The 19,662-nt window shown below is 38.0% G+C and overlaps 1 protein-coding gene across 3 annotated transcripts in view; it reads right to left on the reverse strand.

Annotated features, from left to right (window-relative positions):
• LOC138961974 (GTPase IMAP family member 6-like) overlaps positions 1-18,574 on the reverse strand; it is a 26,756-nt gene extending 8,182 nt beyond the window's left edge. The window contains exons 1-5 of one of the 3 annotated variants that reach the window (XM_070333656.1): positions 18,309-18,574; positions 13,979-14,149; positions 13,354-13,605; positions 11,037-11,232; positions 9,766-9,914 (exon numbers count right to left, since the gene is read on the reverse strand). In XM_070333656.1, coding sequence (XP_070189757.1) covers positions 9,766-9,914; positions 11,037-11,232; positions 13,354-13,605; positions 13,979-14,149; positions 18,309-18,365 — 825 coding nt within the window. In that variant the 5' untranslated portion in view covers positions 18,366-18,574. Of the gene's footprint in view, positions 1-9,765; positions 9,915-11,036; positions 11,233-13,353; positions 13,606-13,978; positions 14,150-15,461; positions 15,620-18,308 lie in introns of those variants that run through there. The other 2 variants (XM_070333658.1, XM_070333657.1) reach the window with 2 other exon arrangements.
• Positions 18,575-19,662: the final 1,088 nt, after the last annotated feature.

Below are 19,662 nucleotides of genomic sequence, written 5' to 3' on the forward strand. Positions count from 1 at the left end.
CTCATATGCAAAGAGTTTAGTACCAATAAAAACCCCACCCCCAACTTTCGAACGAAATTGAGGGGGGGGGGGGGAGGGGGGGCGTATACAAGGTAGTTTACGGTATATTTTAAGGTAATGCTAAACTTGTAGTGTTTCATTCGTCTTTATGTTATTACAAATAAGCTTCAATACCTGTATTTGAGATAATTAAGTACAATTAATATTATTTGGCTGCACTTTTATACGGATCTTGTATTACTGTTGTAGAAAACGAGCTTTGTGATGAAGCGTTAGAATAAGAAATTATTGTTAGCGATCTTTTGCAGTTCAGGGCATGTTATCATCAGGTATAGTGTGAAGAACAGGGTAGGTGCCACTAGGTGGTCCAAGAGATCTAAACCTTGCAAGTAAATCGTACAGTGCATTACAAAAACAAGCGGCAGTTCTCTTGATGCTTTTTTTTAATTAACATGTATAAGGTGTTATAGACACCGGGGTTGACACCAGCATCCTTGAGATCTTGTGCACACACTCTGTTCAAATTTCCTGAAGCCAATGGAGATTTCACCTGCATGTAAAATGAAGCAACTTAGTTTAGCTGAAATGTATCAAACGCTACAGTGGACTGAAGGAAATACATCGTATCTGTAAGTTCGACATCTATCTATGTTGAACCGTCTTTTTTTGCAAATACATTGACAGTAAAATATGTGTAGGCCTTAGATGATTAAAAGCATTCTAGTCATCAGGGAAAAGCCAAGAAAATGCAATTTCTTCTCCATTTTCAGTTACAGAAATATACAAAGGGACATGCAGGGATTTTTGCACAAACAGCGTTCTTCCAGAAGGAACATGCAGTGTGATGCTTAATTTGACTGAAGACCAGAATTACATACAGGCACCATCACTTCATGCCAAGTTTTGTCAAAACTGGTTTTAAAGCTTATGTCAGAACTATTACCTTGTTCAGTTTAGAACCTACTAAACCTAAGTGTAGGCATTTATAAAGATGATTCGGTTCTTTAAGCCATTGAAGTTGTGAAGAAAAGTAAGAATGATCACTGTTGACATTAGAAGCATATGTGAGACAAACAGTGTCTTGTCATAAACTTAGCAGATACACATTGAACAGATTTGGTACGTTGTTTTCATGTTCTGTTCATCCTTTTGTGTTCACTGCCTGCAGTAATAGTCTTGCCAGTACTAAGCTGATTGTTATATTTGGTCGGTTGTGAAGAAACAGACATTTTTGATGCTGATAATCAAACTCTGTTTCATTACAAACATGTACCATGTTTGCGTAAATATCTTGTCTTTTGCTTGGATTCAAACAATCTGGTCGCTGTGTTACTGTCATGAGCTGTGTTGGTACTAACAAGAGGCATAAGAAGTCAGATGAACAGCTATAGTCTGGTTCAAAATCTTGCAGAAATGTTCAACATTACATCGAAACTGAAATACTAGACACTTTAAAAGAAATTTGCCGCACACAATTTTTATTTTTATTTTTTTATTACGAATCAATGTGTGCAACTTTCTTAATACATTTCTTTTATAAAGTGTACTTATTTTTTTTTCTACAAATAGGCGCGTTCCCTGTTTTGAGCGAACACTGTTTTCATGGTGCACTTGTACTAACCTGTGCTTCAATTAAAACAAAAATGCAAATATTACACAACGGCCATAATTTCTCTTTATTTCAGTGGATGTTTCAACTTTAGATACAGCGATTAAAAGTGCAGATCATTGTCCGAAGAATGTAAAAATAAAAGTTGGTTTGAGATTTAGAAGTGAATAGAGAGGTCGACTTCGAGGAGTTAGAATATAACGAATGAACAGACTTGTGTTTGTTTACCCTCTATCGCAAGACGTTGTCCCTCGTACACAGTTTTCCCCTCATTGGGTGACACACTGACAACAAATAATCTTTTAGTTTCCGAGACAAACGTGACTTATCATTCTACAACTAATTGTGACAATGCGTTTATTTGCTTAACGTTAAAATGTTGATATGGGTTTGTTCACCGCAGATCTGAATTAATCTGTCCAACAGATCACTAACTATTTAAGTTATAAACTTGTTAACATACCATAAAACAACAATATTTCCTTCGTGGTTTGCTTGCAGATTATGTGTGTGTGTGTGTGTGTGTTTGCTTGTGTGTGTGTGAGAGAGAGAGGAACGTTTTGTTCAGTAACGCATCATTTGAACACTGACCAAAATATTCTTATTCTGTATAGTAAAGAAAACGCTCAAGCAAAGGGTTTAGTACTTATTAAACGCCCATCCCCAACTTTTGGACAAAATTGGGAGGGGGGGGGGGGGGCGTATACAATGTAGTTTACGGTATATTTTAATGTAATACTAATGTTCTTGTGTTTCGTTTGTATTTATGTTAATACACAGCAGCTTCAATACCTGTACATATTTGAGATAATTAAGTACAATTGCTACTATTTGATTTAATACACAGTCTGGCGGATCTTGTATTACTGTTGTAGAAAACGAGCTTTATGATGAAGCGTTAAAATATTTTTTTATTGTTGGCGATCTTTTGCAGTTCAGGGCATGTCATCATCAGATAGTGTGTAGAACAGGGTAGGTGGTCTTAGAGACCTACACCTTGCAAGTAAATCGGACAGTACATTACGAAAACAAGCGGCAGTTCTCTTGATGGTTTTCATTTGTATAAGGTGTCATATACACCGGGGTTGTCACCAGCATCCTTGCGATCTTGTGCACACACTCTGTTCAAATTTCCTGAAGCTAATGGAGATTTCATCTGCATGTAAAATGAAGCAACTTAGTTTAGCTGAAATGTATCAAACGCTACAGTGGACTGAAGGAGATACATCGTATCTGTAAGTTTGAAATCTATCTCAGTTGAACCGTCTTTTTTGCAAATACATTGACTGTGAAATGTGTGTAGGCCTTAGATGATTAAAAGCATTCTAGTCATCAGGGAAAAGCCAAGAAAATGCAATTTCTTCTCCATTTTCAGTTACAGAAATATTCAAAGGGACATGCAGGGATTCAAAATTTCAAAATCTTGCAGAGATGTTCAACATTATAATATAAATCAAAACTGAAATACTAGACACTTTAAAAAGAATTTTGGTGCACTATTTTTTTGATTACGAATCATTGTGTGCAACTCTCTTCATAACTTTCTTTTATGAAGTGTACATATTTGTTCTAGAAATAGGCGCGTTCCCTGTTTTGAGCGAACACTGTTTTCATGGTGCACTAACCTGTGCTTTGAAAAAGATGCAAATAATACACAACGGCCATAACTTCTCTTTATTTCAATGAATTTCAACTTTAGATACAGCGATTTAAAGTGCAGATTAAAACAATCATTGTATGTGTAGTACTGTGTGAAATAGCACTACAGTTGTTGTCTCCCTTCCACTGTTCAGATGTTTTATTCTGTACTTGTTTGAACTAATAGTGTTTTGTGCTACAGTAAATTATTTCCCTTGAACCATGTTTGAATATCAGGTGAGCTCGAGGGGATCCACTTTGAAAAGTTTACTACCTCCTTTTTTTGAAGATAAGTACACCAAGCTGTAAATTGATTGCAGAAATCCCATCCTTTTGTATTTGTTAAAAGTTTGCATTAAATTTGATAAGAGTTGATAATTATATTTGAGCTAAAAGGATATTTTGTTCAGTCAAAAATTATTGCAGAAGCACTCAGAATTATTTGGAACTTTGGTGCGGCGTATTGATATGTGAAAATCATCTTGCCGGTACAGTTGTACTACTTTTAACTGGGAAAAGGTGACAGGCAGGGGACATTTTGGTGTCCCTGAAACATCATTGTTGTATCAATGATTGTGGAGTCCTGCTTGTAGCAGGTATGTAAAACATTTTATTGATGATTAGTTCAAGTGTTTATAATCGTTTGGGTGTGGAAGATGACAGAGTATTCTAGAAACTTATTATTTTTTGAGTGCAGCCATGCAACCATTTTTTGCACCGGTATGCTAAGTTTTGAATAGGCATAGATCTACATGTTTCAAAGCACTTGAATGATTTTGTAGAATACTTAGAATTGTCAGCATAATTTGTATGTTGGACATTCTGTTATTTGTGGAAAACATAGAAATTGGATTTTGATTTAAATCTAAATTCAAAACGAATTAGCACTGAACATGTGTATGACGTCACTACCGGAAGTAGTCGTCCGTGTCGCAGTAAGTTGTTGTAGTTGTTAAATACTTTCAGTATATGATTGATGCTGTGGACAAGTGAAGAGCATTGCTTTTTTTTTTTTTTTTTTTTTCTTCTTTTTTTTTTCTTTTTTTTTTCTTTCTTTTTCCTCTCTTTACAATGGAAATATTCCTTATATTTACAAATCAAATTTTCTACTTAATATTTGAAACTCGAAAATTACGAACACTGATCCCTGACAAGTTGTCTTTCTAAAAATACTAATACACATTTTTCCAACTAATATTACGTGATTTACAAAATTTCTCATCTTTTTACAACAACTTGTGTCTTGATAGCCAAATATTATATCCTGCATCTTAAAATTAACCCTCAATCCAGCCTTTTCCTCTATCCAGTTTTCTATCTTCGTCCAAAACAACTTTACCGGTATGCACTCATAAAAGAAATGTTCAACAAAATCAACTTCCGTCCAACAAATACAACATCTGTTATTCTCCCTGACTTGCATTTTACATAATAAAATATTTGTTGGATATATGTTATGTAAGATTTTCCATTGCAATTCTCTTAACCTCACTTCTTTGGAAACATGGGCAAGTGTCCAAATTTCCTTATCTACATGTACACCAAACTTCCTCAACCAAAAATTATATACACAAGGTTTTTCTACAGCAGTATCAACACTTTTCTTTTCTATCATTTTTCGTATTTGGCTTATTTTTATCATATACAGGCTACCATCAAACAATTGCTTATCCATCTGGACAATAATATGTTTATTTTCAATCCAATTAATCCATACTTTGGGTAATGCGTTTATTAATGCCCAATAATCCAATAAAATATTTGCATTATTCTTTCCAATTTGTATATATACCTCTGCTGCTGACTTCAATCTCTTTTCTTCCACTATAAACAAATCACTTACTCGTTCAATCCCAGCATTTTTCCAATACAAATAAAACAACATTTTCCCTTTATACCGAATCAACTCATTACTCCACAAAATCTGTTTATAAAAATTGTTTACATCAATCTTATCATGTTCCATCCTACGCTTGTAACTCAAATGTGTCCACACTACCCTCTGCCAAAATGGGCTTCCAATCATTGTCAAATTCAATTCCTTACTCGGTTTAACATTCAAATCAAAACAACCATACCCTGAAACAACATGTCCCAGAAACCATAGTGGTATAAACGTCCAATTTGCTCCCTTCTCTTCATACAAACGTCCGACCCATTGTAAATAAAAAGACTCTTGCATCCTGTGCACATTTAGCATTTTCAACCCACCTTCACTTATTTCTTTCTCCATTACTTTTCTTTTCACTTTTTCAAATGCTTTTTTATTCGAACACTTTCTCTGCCAAATAAACTTATAAAACAATCTATTTAACTCTGTCAAAACCCGATCTGGCAATCCAATCGTCTGCATCACAAATACTAGCTGTGAAATAAAAAAACATTTGATTATTACAATTTTACCGTGAATCCTTAAATCTCGTCGACTCCATATCTTAATCAACTTCTTAATCTTCTGAACTCTTAATACCCAATTCTGTTCAACAGTTATTGCTCTATCATTATTTACGAAATATATACCTAAAATCTTAATCTTCTCTGTGCACTCAAAGGGCAACTTTTGCTGACCACAATGCTGTCCAATTTTCATTATTTTGGTTTTATTAACATTCAGGGTCAGTCCTGAAAACTTTGCAAACTGTATTATTATATCTTTAACTTTAAAGACATCACCACTGTTCTGTAAAAATATTGTTGTATCGTCTGCTAACTGTTTAATTTTTAGGGCATTCTCCTCGCCCACCTTTGAGGGTAATTCAACACCCGTTATTTCACTTTTCCTAATTTTAATGGCAAGTATTTCCACCGCCAATATAAAGGCCAGGGGTGAAAATGGACAACCTTGTCTTATACCACACTTCAAGGGAAACGGTTCTGAAATCCACCCTCCGTGATTAATACTACTAAAAGTGTCTGTCATTAAAAGCTTAACCCATTTTTGAAAATCTTCACCAAAACCATATGATCTAAATGCTTCTATCATAAATTCCTTATAAATGGAATCAAACGCTTTACGATAGTCAAGGGCCAATATAAACCCAGACTTATTCGTTCGATTTAAATACTCTATTACGTCATCTATTGTACGAATCACGGTTCCAATATTTCTTCCTTTTATGTAACCAACTTGATCTTCATTTACTAACTTACAAATAACCGAACTCAATCTCTGATTTAAAACCTTTGCCAAGATCTTATAATCTGTATTAAGTAGGGTAATTGGACGCCAATTATTAAGGTCTTCCCTGGGTAATTCTGTACTTTTTTGTAATAACTTAATTATTCCTTGTTTTTGCGTAAAAGACAAATTATTATTACGAAAGGCTTCATTAAACGAGTCTGTAATCATGCTCTTTAGTCTATTCCAGAACATTTTAATAAACTCTGTAGTGAGTCCGTCACTTCCAGGTGATGAACCATTTTTCATCATCTTTAATGCTGCTGCCACCTCTGCTTCCGTCAACATCCCTTCACATACATTACTATCTTCGTTCGTTAATTTAACCAATTCTTCTTCATCACAAAATTCCTTTGCTTCTGCCCTGATGCGCTCCTGACTTTCTGGACTTTTACCATACAAACATTTATAATACTGCACTTGTTCATTCAACACAAGAAATTGATCATCAACAATATCAAGCATTGCTGGATCTATACTAGATCTGATAGTGATAGAACAGAAGTTGTTGCATTTTTGACATGAGATGATGTCTTAAGAGAAAATAATCTTTCCTTGAAAAAGGGTAGAATTCTTTTAGTGAGTTTTAATGATCTCATTGTTGTGAATTATGGTGAATCTAGACCTCACATTTTCTTGAAGAAAATGGTAATCGCGCGTAAGGACTAGACTGTAATTATGCACATGTAGTATTTCTAGTATTCAAGACACTCAAGGCTGCATTATGGCAGGGAGAATTGTGATTTTAGAAAGAAACCTGCTCACAAAACATTGTTCACAGTATTGTACGTTGCTATGGATACGAGATTGTCCAGCCACTGCTCTTCAGTTGTATTCAGTACTGTCAATGACGTAAAAGTACGTTAGTATTTAGTATGAGAGTATGATTTTGAGAAGAAGCAGTTAGTTTTACATTTTAATCTTTATAAGGAAACAGGAAACATGATTGATTGAAAGGGTCATGTATTGATGATAGAATAACTTTTGTTGGTTGGAATTGAAGTTGAAGTTAGGATTTTAGGTTATAACATTTAAGATTTTATAAAGTTTTGCAAGTAGAATAAGTACTTGAAGAAGTAATTCACAGTGTGTTTTGATGTTGGAAACATATTTTTTGTCATGAAACCGTACACACCCGCACACACATATCAACACACATGCATACACAAGCCACATATATGAAACATCAAGAAGTGTATTGTTTTGTTTGTTTAGACCAGCAAACATTGAGGTAACACATAGATAATGGTATTGTGATTATTGTATGTTACAGGATTCAGTTCTGGTCAGAGTTGTAGTCAGAGTTTTCTTTTAGAGTTTTTTAGGGTTGGAATATAGAATCAGAGGTTTTTTTGGGATTGAAATTAGAGTTCTACTTTATTGTTTACATTGAGAAAATAAAACAAAGAAAAGAAACAACAGACTTGTAGTTTGCCACTTGCGGATGAAAGGGGCACACATGATCCCACCCTTCAATGTAGCAATGAACTCACCCGAGTTGGTTACATATGAAGAATTAAAAAAAATAGATGGTTTGATCTATCATAAGCATCTTACGATACAATTTTGACACACGCTATGAATATGATTCAAAATGAACACATAAAAAGCAGTCAAGTGGCACTTCATAATCATTTACGAATACGAAAAAAAAAAAAAAAAAGAAGTTCATTGTGCGTCTCGAACCTGGGACAACTGGTGCTGAAGCGCAATGTTATAACCCCACGAAGGCTTGTTGTTTAGGAGCAGAATTTAAGAAGGCGAATCCTGCCAACGTTAGCGTGGGAGCATGAGGGAACGCCAGTCCCACATACACGCAAACAAAAATGATCTCATGGCCCTAGACAAACGTTTTTTTTTCACAATTTACCCTATAAACCCTCTTTGACATTGAATTTCATAATGTACTTTAACTCAGTAGCAAACTAAGATGCGGTTCGTAGACCTGTGTAACGAGATTCTGTCGAAGTAATTCGATGCTAACCCTGCAGACTTTTGTATTGCCGCAATTAAAACATTTATTTTTGTTGGTAGCTGTTTGTTTCCTTATGGATGTGTTATGTGCAATTAAACGGGTACGGACACACGTTTTACACATGGGTTACACGAGCTGCAAAGTATTTGAAACGACGGTATTACTGTATATACTAAGGTGCCTGTGTTGAAAGGCGAATACCATTTGGACCATCCATGAGTGATGGAATATTGTACGCGGGGTATCTTGACAGGCACGTTTTAGAAGAAATAATAATAAAAGTGACCATAAAAGGTGTTTTTTCCAAGCGAGGTGTCCGCAATCTGCATGACAAAATATAGCTCTTAATTTATCTACATCGCTCGATCTTTTCTCTTACGTATTTTGTGTGTGTGTGTGTGTGTGTGTTTTATGTGTGTGTTTTATGTGTGTGTGTGTGTGTGTGTGTGTGTGTGTGTGTGTGTGTGTGTGTGTGTGTGTGTGTGTGTGTGTGTGTGGGTAAGCACGCGCGCGTGCTGCGTCCGTTTCAGCGAGTGATTTCTCAAAACAGTTTTATATTAATGAGCACACACAAAACTTGCCCCCCCCCCCCAAAAAAAAAAAAAAAAAAGAAGAAGAAAAAAAAGAAGCATATTACAAACTGAACAGGAAAAGCGTGCATGATTCATAAAAAAATGATAGCACATGCGGGGCTCGAACCAGCGACTTCAGGAACTGCAGCTCAGCGCTATACCACTGACCTATGCGGATATCTGTCGAAAATGGAACATTTAGGAATGCCTATTTTGTGAGATGTAAAACACACGGCAATGCTCACTGTGCAACCCGACTCAGTGAAAAGCCCGTTGGCAGACTGTGTCGTGTGAATTAGGTCAGTTCGACCGTCGCTTACCCCGCCGCTTTTGCATGAAAAGTTGGATGATATCTGCTCGGTCTTCCTACCGCCGGCTCAGTTTTTAAATTTTTTATTTTTTTTGCCGCAGTCACGTAGGCCATGTCCAGTTATACGCTTTTGAATAAACCGTTTTCATATGTATTAGCTTAAGATAAAGTCGATATACAATAAGTTCATGATGACTCTTTTCAGGCCACCCTTAGTTGTACATAATAGTTATTCGGGCCACCATGGCCCTGTCTGGTACGGTACGTGTGACCTAATACATCATGGCAAGTGGAAACATTGACACATGAACAATAAATCTTTGTGCAAAAAAACCAACCCCAACCCAGGGTGGCAAACATAGCTTATATTACCAAAAGAAGTCGGCGTGCTCTGAGAAAAAAGGGGGGGACTCTTATGGATTAGATCTAGGTCCGTGTGCTTCAAACATAACACAAAACAAAGAAAACCTTCTGGCACCCTACCTCCAGCTGAAAGCCTCTGAACGTGGCAGTTGCCTTGCTGCACGTGTCGCCGACCGCGAAGAGACCCATGTTCGGGTACAGAACACTGTTTCCAGTGGCTGTCTTTCCACTTCCACACGCTCCGAGAAGTACAGCACGAAGAGTCTTGACTGTGAGAGAAATGATTTGCAGCTTTCAAAAATAAACAAAGAGATGAAGAAACAAATCACTAAAAGACAGGAACAAACAGAAACCAAACACATGCAGAAAACAAACTTTCTGCTTGGGCATCCTTTCCTTGAGGTGAAAGTGACTATCCCGTGGTGTACCCCTACTTATCATACTTCCTCCTCAAAGTTTTACTGAAGCGCTGTCTCTTGTGAAAGGGCACCTCAAATTTAACTGCAATGTAAGTCTGCTCATAAGAAGAACAACCCCGTACTAGTACTGTTTCGTCGGCCGTGGCCATTACAGGCTGGTGCCATATAAGTATTGCATACTAAAAGACGTTAATTCAGAGCGGTAAATTTGGATCGCTCAAAAGAAAAATCAGTGAAGAATATATTTTACTTGTCTCAGGTTTTAAAACTTTTGACATTTTGGTTGTATGTCCTTTAATTGCTTCTTGTAACAGACTATTGTTTGCAAGAAAGTGATGCGCACAAGGTCTTTTTGAAGTGGATTTGCAATGCTAGCAAATGACAAATGGCAGTTACCTCTAGAGTTACGTTTGACTAAATTGTCCCGAAAAGCTTTTAAAGGCAAAAATTCAACTGCTCTGCTGTCTTTGTCAGAGAGAGTTCGGGTCTCTTTTGCTTTTGCTACTGTTGTATGTATTTTAACAGCAGAAGTAGGGGGGAGTAGTTGTATATCGTCTTCTTCTGGGTTCATGGGATGAAACTCCCACGGTTTTACGTGTATTACCGTTTTTACCCCACCATTTAGGCATCCTTACGCCGCTTTCGAGGGAAGCATGTTGGTTATTTTCGTGTTGATATAACAGGAACCAGTGTCTTGGTATTTCTTTAAAAAAAATATGTGTGACAAATTTCGTGACCAGTTATGTGTATATTTATAGTTATCAGCTTGGTACTATAGAAGATATTGTAAGTGAAAAAGAATTGTAAAAGTGTGGGGAAGGGGAGCTTGGAGGAAGAGAAAAAGGTGTAGTCGCAGATTAGGAAGGAGCAGCACAAATAGTAGCGTGGAATGATCAGAAATGTGAACTGAAATAAAAAGCCGAGGTCGAAACAAGTGTTTGCTGATAGACTTGTGGTCTGTATTGTTCTTACTGTTGACGCTATCATTGTGCAGACTAAGAACAATGTCCAACAGTTGCGTCACTCCCGTCTGCCTGTCCTTGTCTGGGGTTTGATTGGTGTCATCGTTGCCAGGACTGCCACCAAGGATGACGTAACGACCGTCTGCATCTTTCAGCACCTGCTTCAGTTCTGCGTTAGCCTGCTTAAGTTGCTCGCCAAAGTTGTTCTGTTGCAAGGACAGGTCAGAAATTTTAGACTCACGTCTCAGCCCGTAAGTAGGGTGAAGCACCACTACAAATAGAAATAAAGATGAAGATACTGAAGATACTAGTGAGTTTCATACAAAGCCGGGTTTTCCCGTGTAACATGCCCCTAATGGCTTTGCCGTGAGGGCGTAAAACTTACATTTTCTCGATACTAGTGAATCTGTTTTCTTCTAAATATTTGCACCACTACAAATAGAAATAAAGATGAAGATACTAGTGAATCTGTTTTCTTCTAAATATTTGGATTATTCTCCAGAGCTGTGTACCAGGGGAAACCATGTAACGAAGTTGACATTTCTTTACTTAACAGACATTTTAACCATACAAATTGATTTCAATAAATACTGGTTCCATACTTATCCTTGGACTGCAGAGAAAAAATTAAAAATACCTGCACATTTATTTTGTTTACGTTCAGTAAATTACAAGGTTTTCAAAGTGCGTCAACTTCGTAACATGGAATCCAAAAGTTGTGACATGGATTCGAACACTTACAATTGAAAAAAAACAGAAGACAAACAAATATACCATGTTTTTTTGTTGCATGTCTGTATCATTATCTAACCGGAGTATTACTGAAAAGGTGAAGCAAATACATTCAAGTTGCCCTTTAATATACGTTATAATCATTTAAAGGACTGAAAATGCATGTTGTAAAATGGGACACAGCTCTGGAGAATAACTCACTTACATATACAGGTCCCAGTTGTTCATGTTCCTTGTAAACTTAGTCCGGTTGTAGTGATATTTTTCAGTCCGGATATAGTGATAGTCCGCTTGTAGTGATACTATTTTGAAGTCCCGGGGAAGCTAAAGTCTGGCTGTAGTGATAATGTTTGAGAGTAATCTCCCTTTACCAAAATGGCGAGCAAAAGCTAGCCACGCACTGTGCTTACCCTGAAGCGGAAAATTGATCTGACACTTTTTCATTTAACCCTTATTTCTAAGTGGCCCTTCTCTCTTTCTCTCTCTCTCTCTCTCTCTCTCTCTCTCTCTAAAACACACGCACGCACGCACACACACACACATACACACACACCGGCTGTTGAACTGCCAGGACGGGGGTAGGTTAACACAGGACATTTGCAAGCCTGACAAAGACGACAGAAGAAACGTCACAAAACGAAATCAATAGTGGTTCCAAAATCACCTTGTTACTGCCTTGAGGCTAGTTTACCAAATGTGCCGCCGCATGTAGCAATAACAGCTTTGAAGATATCACTACAACACGTTACTACAAGCGATTGGCCGGATGTAGTAATAAAACCTACAAAAATAGAACTATAACCGGACGTCCGAATGTAGTGATAAAACCTACAAAAATATCACTATAACCGGACGTCCGGATGTAGTGATAAAACCTACAAAAATATCACTATAACCGGACGTCCGGATGTAGTGATAAAACCTACAAAAAATATCACTATAACCGGACGTCCGGATGTAGTGATAAAACCTTCAAAAATATCACTATAACTGGACGTCCTGGTGTAATGATAGTCCAGATGTAGTGATAAAAAAATTTGGTTCCGAGGGCTATCACTACATCCGGACTTCACTGTAGTATGTTTTTAAATGGGAAGGGGGTGAGGTTAGTACAAGCACAACGGTTCACAATTTTGTTCGTTGAGGGGTATTCATGTTTTTACTGTGTTTAAAAAGATACCTTACTTTAGATGTATCAATTAAAGTTAAAAATATTCTTATCAATTCACCTCATAAATATGTACGTTAAGCTCTATTAGTTTTCGTTGTTTCTGGCCTTATCACTCCTTGAACTTACAGAAACAATCAATTAAACAAATTCCTATCACTTTCTAAAGGAGTAGAATCCAGTCTGAGATAACGACTGAAACTTGGCAATGCTTGTTTGTTCCACACTCAACGTTAAAAATATACTTTACTGATAATTAAAAAAAAATCCCACTCAACTTTTTACCCACTTTTGAAACTAAATGTGAACCATGAAACACAAATAAACATGTAATTAACGTGTAAAAGTGATACGAAAATTCTAAACCATTGTTACATCTAAGGTAAGGTATCCCTTTAACCACAGTTAGAAATACTTAAAACCATACCGTATAATCTGCAGGCAGTTTATCCCCCATGGTAAAGACAACAACCATGTTACCAAACATGTGTTCTCCCAGTAGTTCTCGAGTCTTCCGATAGGTGGCGTACTCTTCCGGCGTAAAACGGACATCCGCTCTGACGACGACACATGTGGCGGAATGATACGGATAGGTCAAGGTCGTACAAAGCTGGACTTCTTTCAGCGCTGCTTCCTCGGCCGTGTCACATGTTACGTCCGGAAAGTCCACCACTTGAAGCTGAAATCAGTCAAAGCTAAGTGATTACCGACCGTAATTAATTAGCTTTATATTGAGAGGAGGGCGACCACAACATTACCACCACCACTACCACCATCATGATCCTAATCATCAGCATCATCATCATCAGCATCATCATCAACAGCATCATCATCATCATCAGCATCATCATCATCAGCATCATCATCAACAGCAGCAGCAGCAGCATTACCCCCACCCCCTTATATTTACATGGTTCAAATCCAAACTGAGTTTTTTTTCTTTGCCGTAAATTAAGAAAAGCACATACAAAATGGCCAACAAAAAGAGATTCGTCATATAGCATTAAAATTATTACAAACACAAAAAGACAATAAGAAGTCGGAGTAAACACTTTTATCTCCTCATTGTGATGCTGTCTGACGGATTCAGCAAGTTGAGTATGCTCAGTGGCTGACAGAATTCCAGTGGACACTTCAAACTGCGGTGTAGCAAGAATGGCGTTTCCGGTTGAGCTCTTTCCGTTTCCGGTTTTGCCGACGAGAAGAACAAGTAGCTCCATATTCTGAAGTCAAAAAATGAGGGTGAAACACCATAGGAACTAAACATCCGGTTGCTGTGCCGTATAGACAACATTAGATCCAACTTTTTTTACAAGTATCAGGACAACCTGCAAGGTGTATATAATAACATTGCAACAGCATTGACAGACAAACCCACGACACCCCTTGACAACAATAATAAGTATCAGGTACGTACTTTGGTACACCACAAAACAATCAATACTCTGACAAGGGAAACAACTGCTGTTTACTGGACTTTTAATTGCAGCAAGATGATTGCCTCGCCCGGAGACCATTTTCTCAGGATGGGTCTAATCGTTAAAACTTTTTTATAATTTAGTTGAATTAAACACGCAAAAAACCCCGTCAAGTCAACATGGCGAAGATTGGTTGTGGCTTCTGCTCATCGTTGTAGGGAGGTTGATGGATAGTTCCTTATGAGTGAATTTCTGATTCCCTTCTCGAAGTCTACATGTGATTACCAAAGCTTACACTAAAATAAAATGAAGAATTGTTTTCGTCCTGTCTTGTACACTGAAGCGATGTAACTTATTTCCTTACATGTCGTTCATTTATTGACAAACATGGATTTGGCGAAAATGAGTCCCTTTCGTGAGTTACTCTTAATTAAGCATTACTGTGTATCAACTATGGATACTACACAGTTTCAGTGCTTCCTCCAGGGGTAATATTTTGCGTTTGATTAGCTGAAAATCACATGATGCACGAACGTGTTTCATTGTACGTATGTCTCAAGCCGTCATGAGAAGGAGCGACAGAAATTTGAACAATCAAACATTATATCATATTCGGGAAACCATATCTCACAAAGTGACATTTAATGATTTACCACTGAAAACAGGAATTTTCATTGGCTGTGACAAAGCTTCACACGCCATTGTGTTTACAGTGGCTTGAGTGTTGAATAGAGAATACTACAAGCGCAAAAGTGTTTCCAGAATGACATTTGTCTCGGTGACTGTGGCATCACGTAAGCAGTGAAAAATCAGGTCTCTGCCAGACTAGTTTGACATTACCTCTTTTACATGATATATTAACGATATTCACGGTTATCTCATGGATGGTCTCTCTCACGTATATAGGATAATAACGAATACAATATATAACATTGGCTGGTCACACGACCCGAGTTTCCCCGCAGTGGTTGGATAATACAAGAAATGAAAATGAAGAAAAAAGTTTAATAGTAGGCCTACGGATAACAAAAGGCTTTTCATACATATTTGCTATTCTATGGTTTCTGTACCGCTACAGTAGATACCCTTTACATTAACAGTATACAACTGAGCTCACCTTCAAAACAAATCACCATGTAGCTTCTGAATTCTACCACAGCACCTCATGCGTGTATACACTTCCATAGACTAGTTATTTATAGTGACAGTGTGTATACCTTTCTTGAACTACGAATGCTCGCATAGCTTGCAATGACGAACGTGGCAGGGCCAACAACAACAGTGGCGACAACAGTGGTGTGCGGGCAACAGGGGAGAGAGAGAGAGAGAGAGGGTGGAGAGAGAGAGATAGAGAGAGGGAGAGAGTGAATGAGAGAGAGAGAGAGGGGTGAAGTGAAAGAGAGAGAGAGAGAGAGATGGAGAGACTGAGAGAGGATGGAGAGAGAGAGAGAGATAGGGTGGAGAGAGAGAGACTGAGAGAGAGAGAGAGGGTGGAGAGAGAGAGAGAGACTGAGAGAGAGAGAGGGTGGAGAGAGAAAGAGAGACTGAGGGAGAGAGAGACTGAGAGAGAGAGAGAGAGGGTGGCAGGGAGGAGAGACGAGGAGGGCCTTGTTTTCCACCCCCCCCCCCCCCCCCCCCCAGAGCAGACCGTGAGTCATGCGCCCATTCACACTCCCCCTCTCTCTCTCTCCCTCCCCCTCTCTCTGTGTCTCTGTCTGTCTCTCTGTCTTTCTCTCTCCCCCCCTCTCAAATCACTATCAAATGTTATAGTCCTTGACATTCCGTGACCTTTTTTTTTGTGACTGCGTTGGGGAGTTTCTGAAAACGCGGGTAGCTGACGAAGCAAAAATGTTTATGTTTACACATGTTTATGTCGTGCCCAGCCGAGCATATTGACCATAGTCTGATTTGTGTGTGTGTGCGGTCATAATCATGTGTTTCTCTTCTTCATGTATCCGCCGCATCCTGAACTCAGGTCAAAATGAGTTTGGCTCATTCTTTCCCTGACCGGACGCTACAGTCGTACGCGAATCTATCAAAACAAAAATACAGAGTTATCTCCCATATGGTTTTCGCGAGCATTGATCTAAATTTGAGTTCAAGTCAGTGTTCGCGAGACGCAAATGATTGCAGATTGGCCGACTTCGACAGTGATCTCCGTTCTGTTCTTCACAGTTATGATAAAGACATCGTTCTAAGGTCAAAACAAGTCGAAATTTTGGGACTGCTGCCGGAAGGAGACCGTAATATTTGGTTTCATCACTGTCAACTGGTTACAGAAAAAATCGTCTGCTCCAGTTAGCGCCGAAACCAAACGGTTGATTATCACGTTACACTTTTGCCATATTTAGAGTTGTTTGCACAGTAAATACAGCCGCGAAAAATAGCTCGCTTGAAACTGTCTTACATATCAATTCCTTTGTAATTTAAAAATTACAAAACACCTGGACTGAAAATCATTATCGACGATCGCGAATCTGCTTATATCAATAATACATTACAAAAAGCTCTAAATATGTAAAAAAAAAAAAATCGGATTCCTTGCCAGACAAGGAAACTCAAGGCATCCTGTCAGGGAAAGAATGAGCCGAACTCATTTTGACCTGACTTCAGGATGGTATCCGCCGTTGTTGTCTTCTCTCCTTTGAATGAATCGTAGTCTTTCGTGCAATTGATTGGCACTATAAAGCATTTCGGATAAGAAAGGAATTTAGAAGAAACAGAATCTAAGAAAAAGAGACATGTTTATTACAATAACACAAATGAACATTTTGCTTTAAAGGCCCGTCGTGTTGACGGAAGTGATTTTTTCTTTGCGTGCGTGTGTATTGTGTGTGCGTATGTGTGTCCGTGTGTTTGTGCGTGCGTGTGTGTTTGTGTGTGTTTGTGTGTGTATGTGTGCCTGTATGTGTGTGTGTGTGTGTTTGTGTGTGTATGTGAGTGTGTGTGTTTGTGTGTGCGTCTGTGTGTGTGTCTATGTATTTGTGTGTGTATGTGTGTGCGTGTGCGCCCTTGTTTGTGTGTGTATGTGTGTGCGTGTGTGTCACAGTGTATGTATCTGTGTGTGTTAGTGTGTGTGTGTGTGTGTGTGTGCGTGCGTGCGTGTGCGCCCTTGCAACCACGAAATAGAATAAAGGAAATTAAATGAAGTGCAATGAAAGGATAGAATGCTAAACCAGACAAAGGCATATTGCTAGCTAAAACTTGAACATGAAGTATTCATTTTCTCTGTGCCTAGCTATTAAAGTGTGAATATCCGCCGCAAGAAATGTTTATATTTCAGAAACTCATGACTAGCACTTAATTTTTGACCTGTCCAAAAGTTGTGCCGAATGTTCTGTCAGAATTCTACTTTCAATTTTTCCTTCCATGCACAGTTATACAATAGGCGACTTAGGTTCTCAACATTCAATTACTCTTTTGGAATAGGCCGTGTCGTGAAGTCTGAATGTGTACTCGTACCTAACTCAACCCTGATTGCATAACAAGTGCTGTCTGCTTGCTGAAAACGAACTAAAAGTTCTTTGGTGTCATTGCAATAACCGTTTCTCTTTTTTCTTAGTTTCTTTTTCTGCTTTATTCCTTTCTTACCCGAAGTGCTTCATTATGCAAGTCCAATTCACGAAATGTTGCAATTCCTTGGAAGGAGAGAAGACAACGACGGATACACGAAGAAGATAAACACCTCATATGACAGCACACACACAAAAACGATATAGATATGATTGAGCACGACATAAATATGTACAAATGAAAGGCTCTTGATTGCTTCGACAGCTACCCGCTTTTCTCAGAAACTCCCCTACGCAGTCATAACAAGAAACGGTCTCTGTCTTTCTGAAATCTCTCTCTCTCTCTCTCTCTCTCTCTCTCTCTCTCTCTCTCTCTCTCTCTCTCTCTCTCTCTCTCTCTCTCTCTCTCTCTCTCTCTCTCTCTCTCTCTCAGGTTATTTGAAATCACTAACCGCTTTCCAACCAGGACTGCCGAAATGAGCCCGTCGCGTTCCTTTGCACAAGTGCATACATGTCTACATCACAGCCAATACTCATCAGTCTTTGTCTGCGTAATTATCCACGCACGCACGTTAGCTACTATACTATAACCAGACTAAGGCTGTTTCTGGAAAACTCTCCGTGGGAGTAATGAACGATCGATAATCTCAGGTCTGCAAGGTGCCATTGAACAGCGCTGTATAGCCTACTGCTGCAGATCGAACCTGCAGTTACTGTAGAAATATTGGGGAAGGTTTTGAAAAGGTGAATTTTTCCTTCTCTGCCTATTTAAAAACAATAATTGTAGTTACTTTTGTACTGATGATTTTGCTTGTTCGTTTTAGGTCTTTTGAAAACGCAGGCAGTTCACTTTGTTGCATCAACGGGAATGTAATTGAATAAAGATGCGAATTAAAGATTGTCTGTTCATAACTTCCAACAGGAGGCATGTAATGACGGATACGTTAATCGCACTTGAAGAACATTAGGGATATAACATAACAGTGGTGGTTTTCTAAAAGCATAAATGAAAAGTGGAAAAGAGAAACGCCACAAACAACAGACATAAAATACCCATATTTTGCCTATGTCTTTTGAAGAAGGACACACTCACGAAATGGCGGGACATGGAGACCCACTATAATGATAATAATAATAAATGAGCATTTATATAGCGCAACATCATAACTTTACAAGTATGCTCTTTGCGCTTGACACATTTAAACTTAAAACACAGTTATACAAACATTTACATCTACATTCATAGTCAACAACGCTTAATTAAAAGCATACACCATCAAACATACATTACAAAAGATTCTTCCACTAACTAATTAATAAAAACATGAATAAAATAGGTAGTAAAAAACAAGGAAATACCAGCTGAATACCCTTAATCAAACAGAACATGTTATCAACAATGCTGAAAACAGTCCTAGATGTTTATAAATTATATACATTATCACTAAAACCACTACACAGTTCAGAAAAGGGATTTTGAAAACTGAGTGTGTTTTGATTCTTTGCTTGAGTAATGGATTTATCATTTGACTGATTGACCTTATCCTGTTGTCGTTGTTGTTATTTTTGTTTTTGTTGTTGTTCTTTTTCTTCTTCTTGTCGTTGAAGTTGTAGTGGTGGTGATGGCTGTGGTGCTACATGTTGTCTTTGAGGCGAAAGCCCACTGAGTTGAATTAAAAAACACAAATTTCATTATTATATTTGACGTTTAATTTGTACATTTCAAGCACTTGATTCGCTTGCGTGCGTATGCCTGTGTGTGTGTGTGTGTGTGTGTGTGTGTGTGTGTGTGTGTGTGTGTGTGTG

Source organism: Littorina saxatilis, linkage group LG3 (assembly GCF_037325665.1).
Source record: "Littorina saxatilis isolate snail1 linkage group LG3, US_GU_Lsax_2.0, whole genome shotgun sequence".
In the NCBI taxonomy this organism is placed as follows: Eukaryota; Metazoa; Mollusca; class Gastropoda; order Littorinimorpha; family Littorinidae; genus Littorina; species Littorina saxatilis.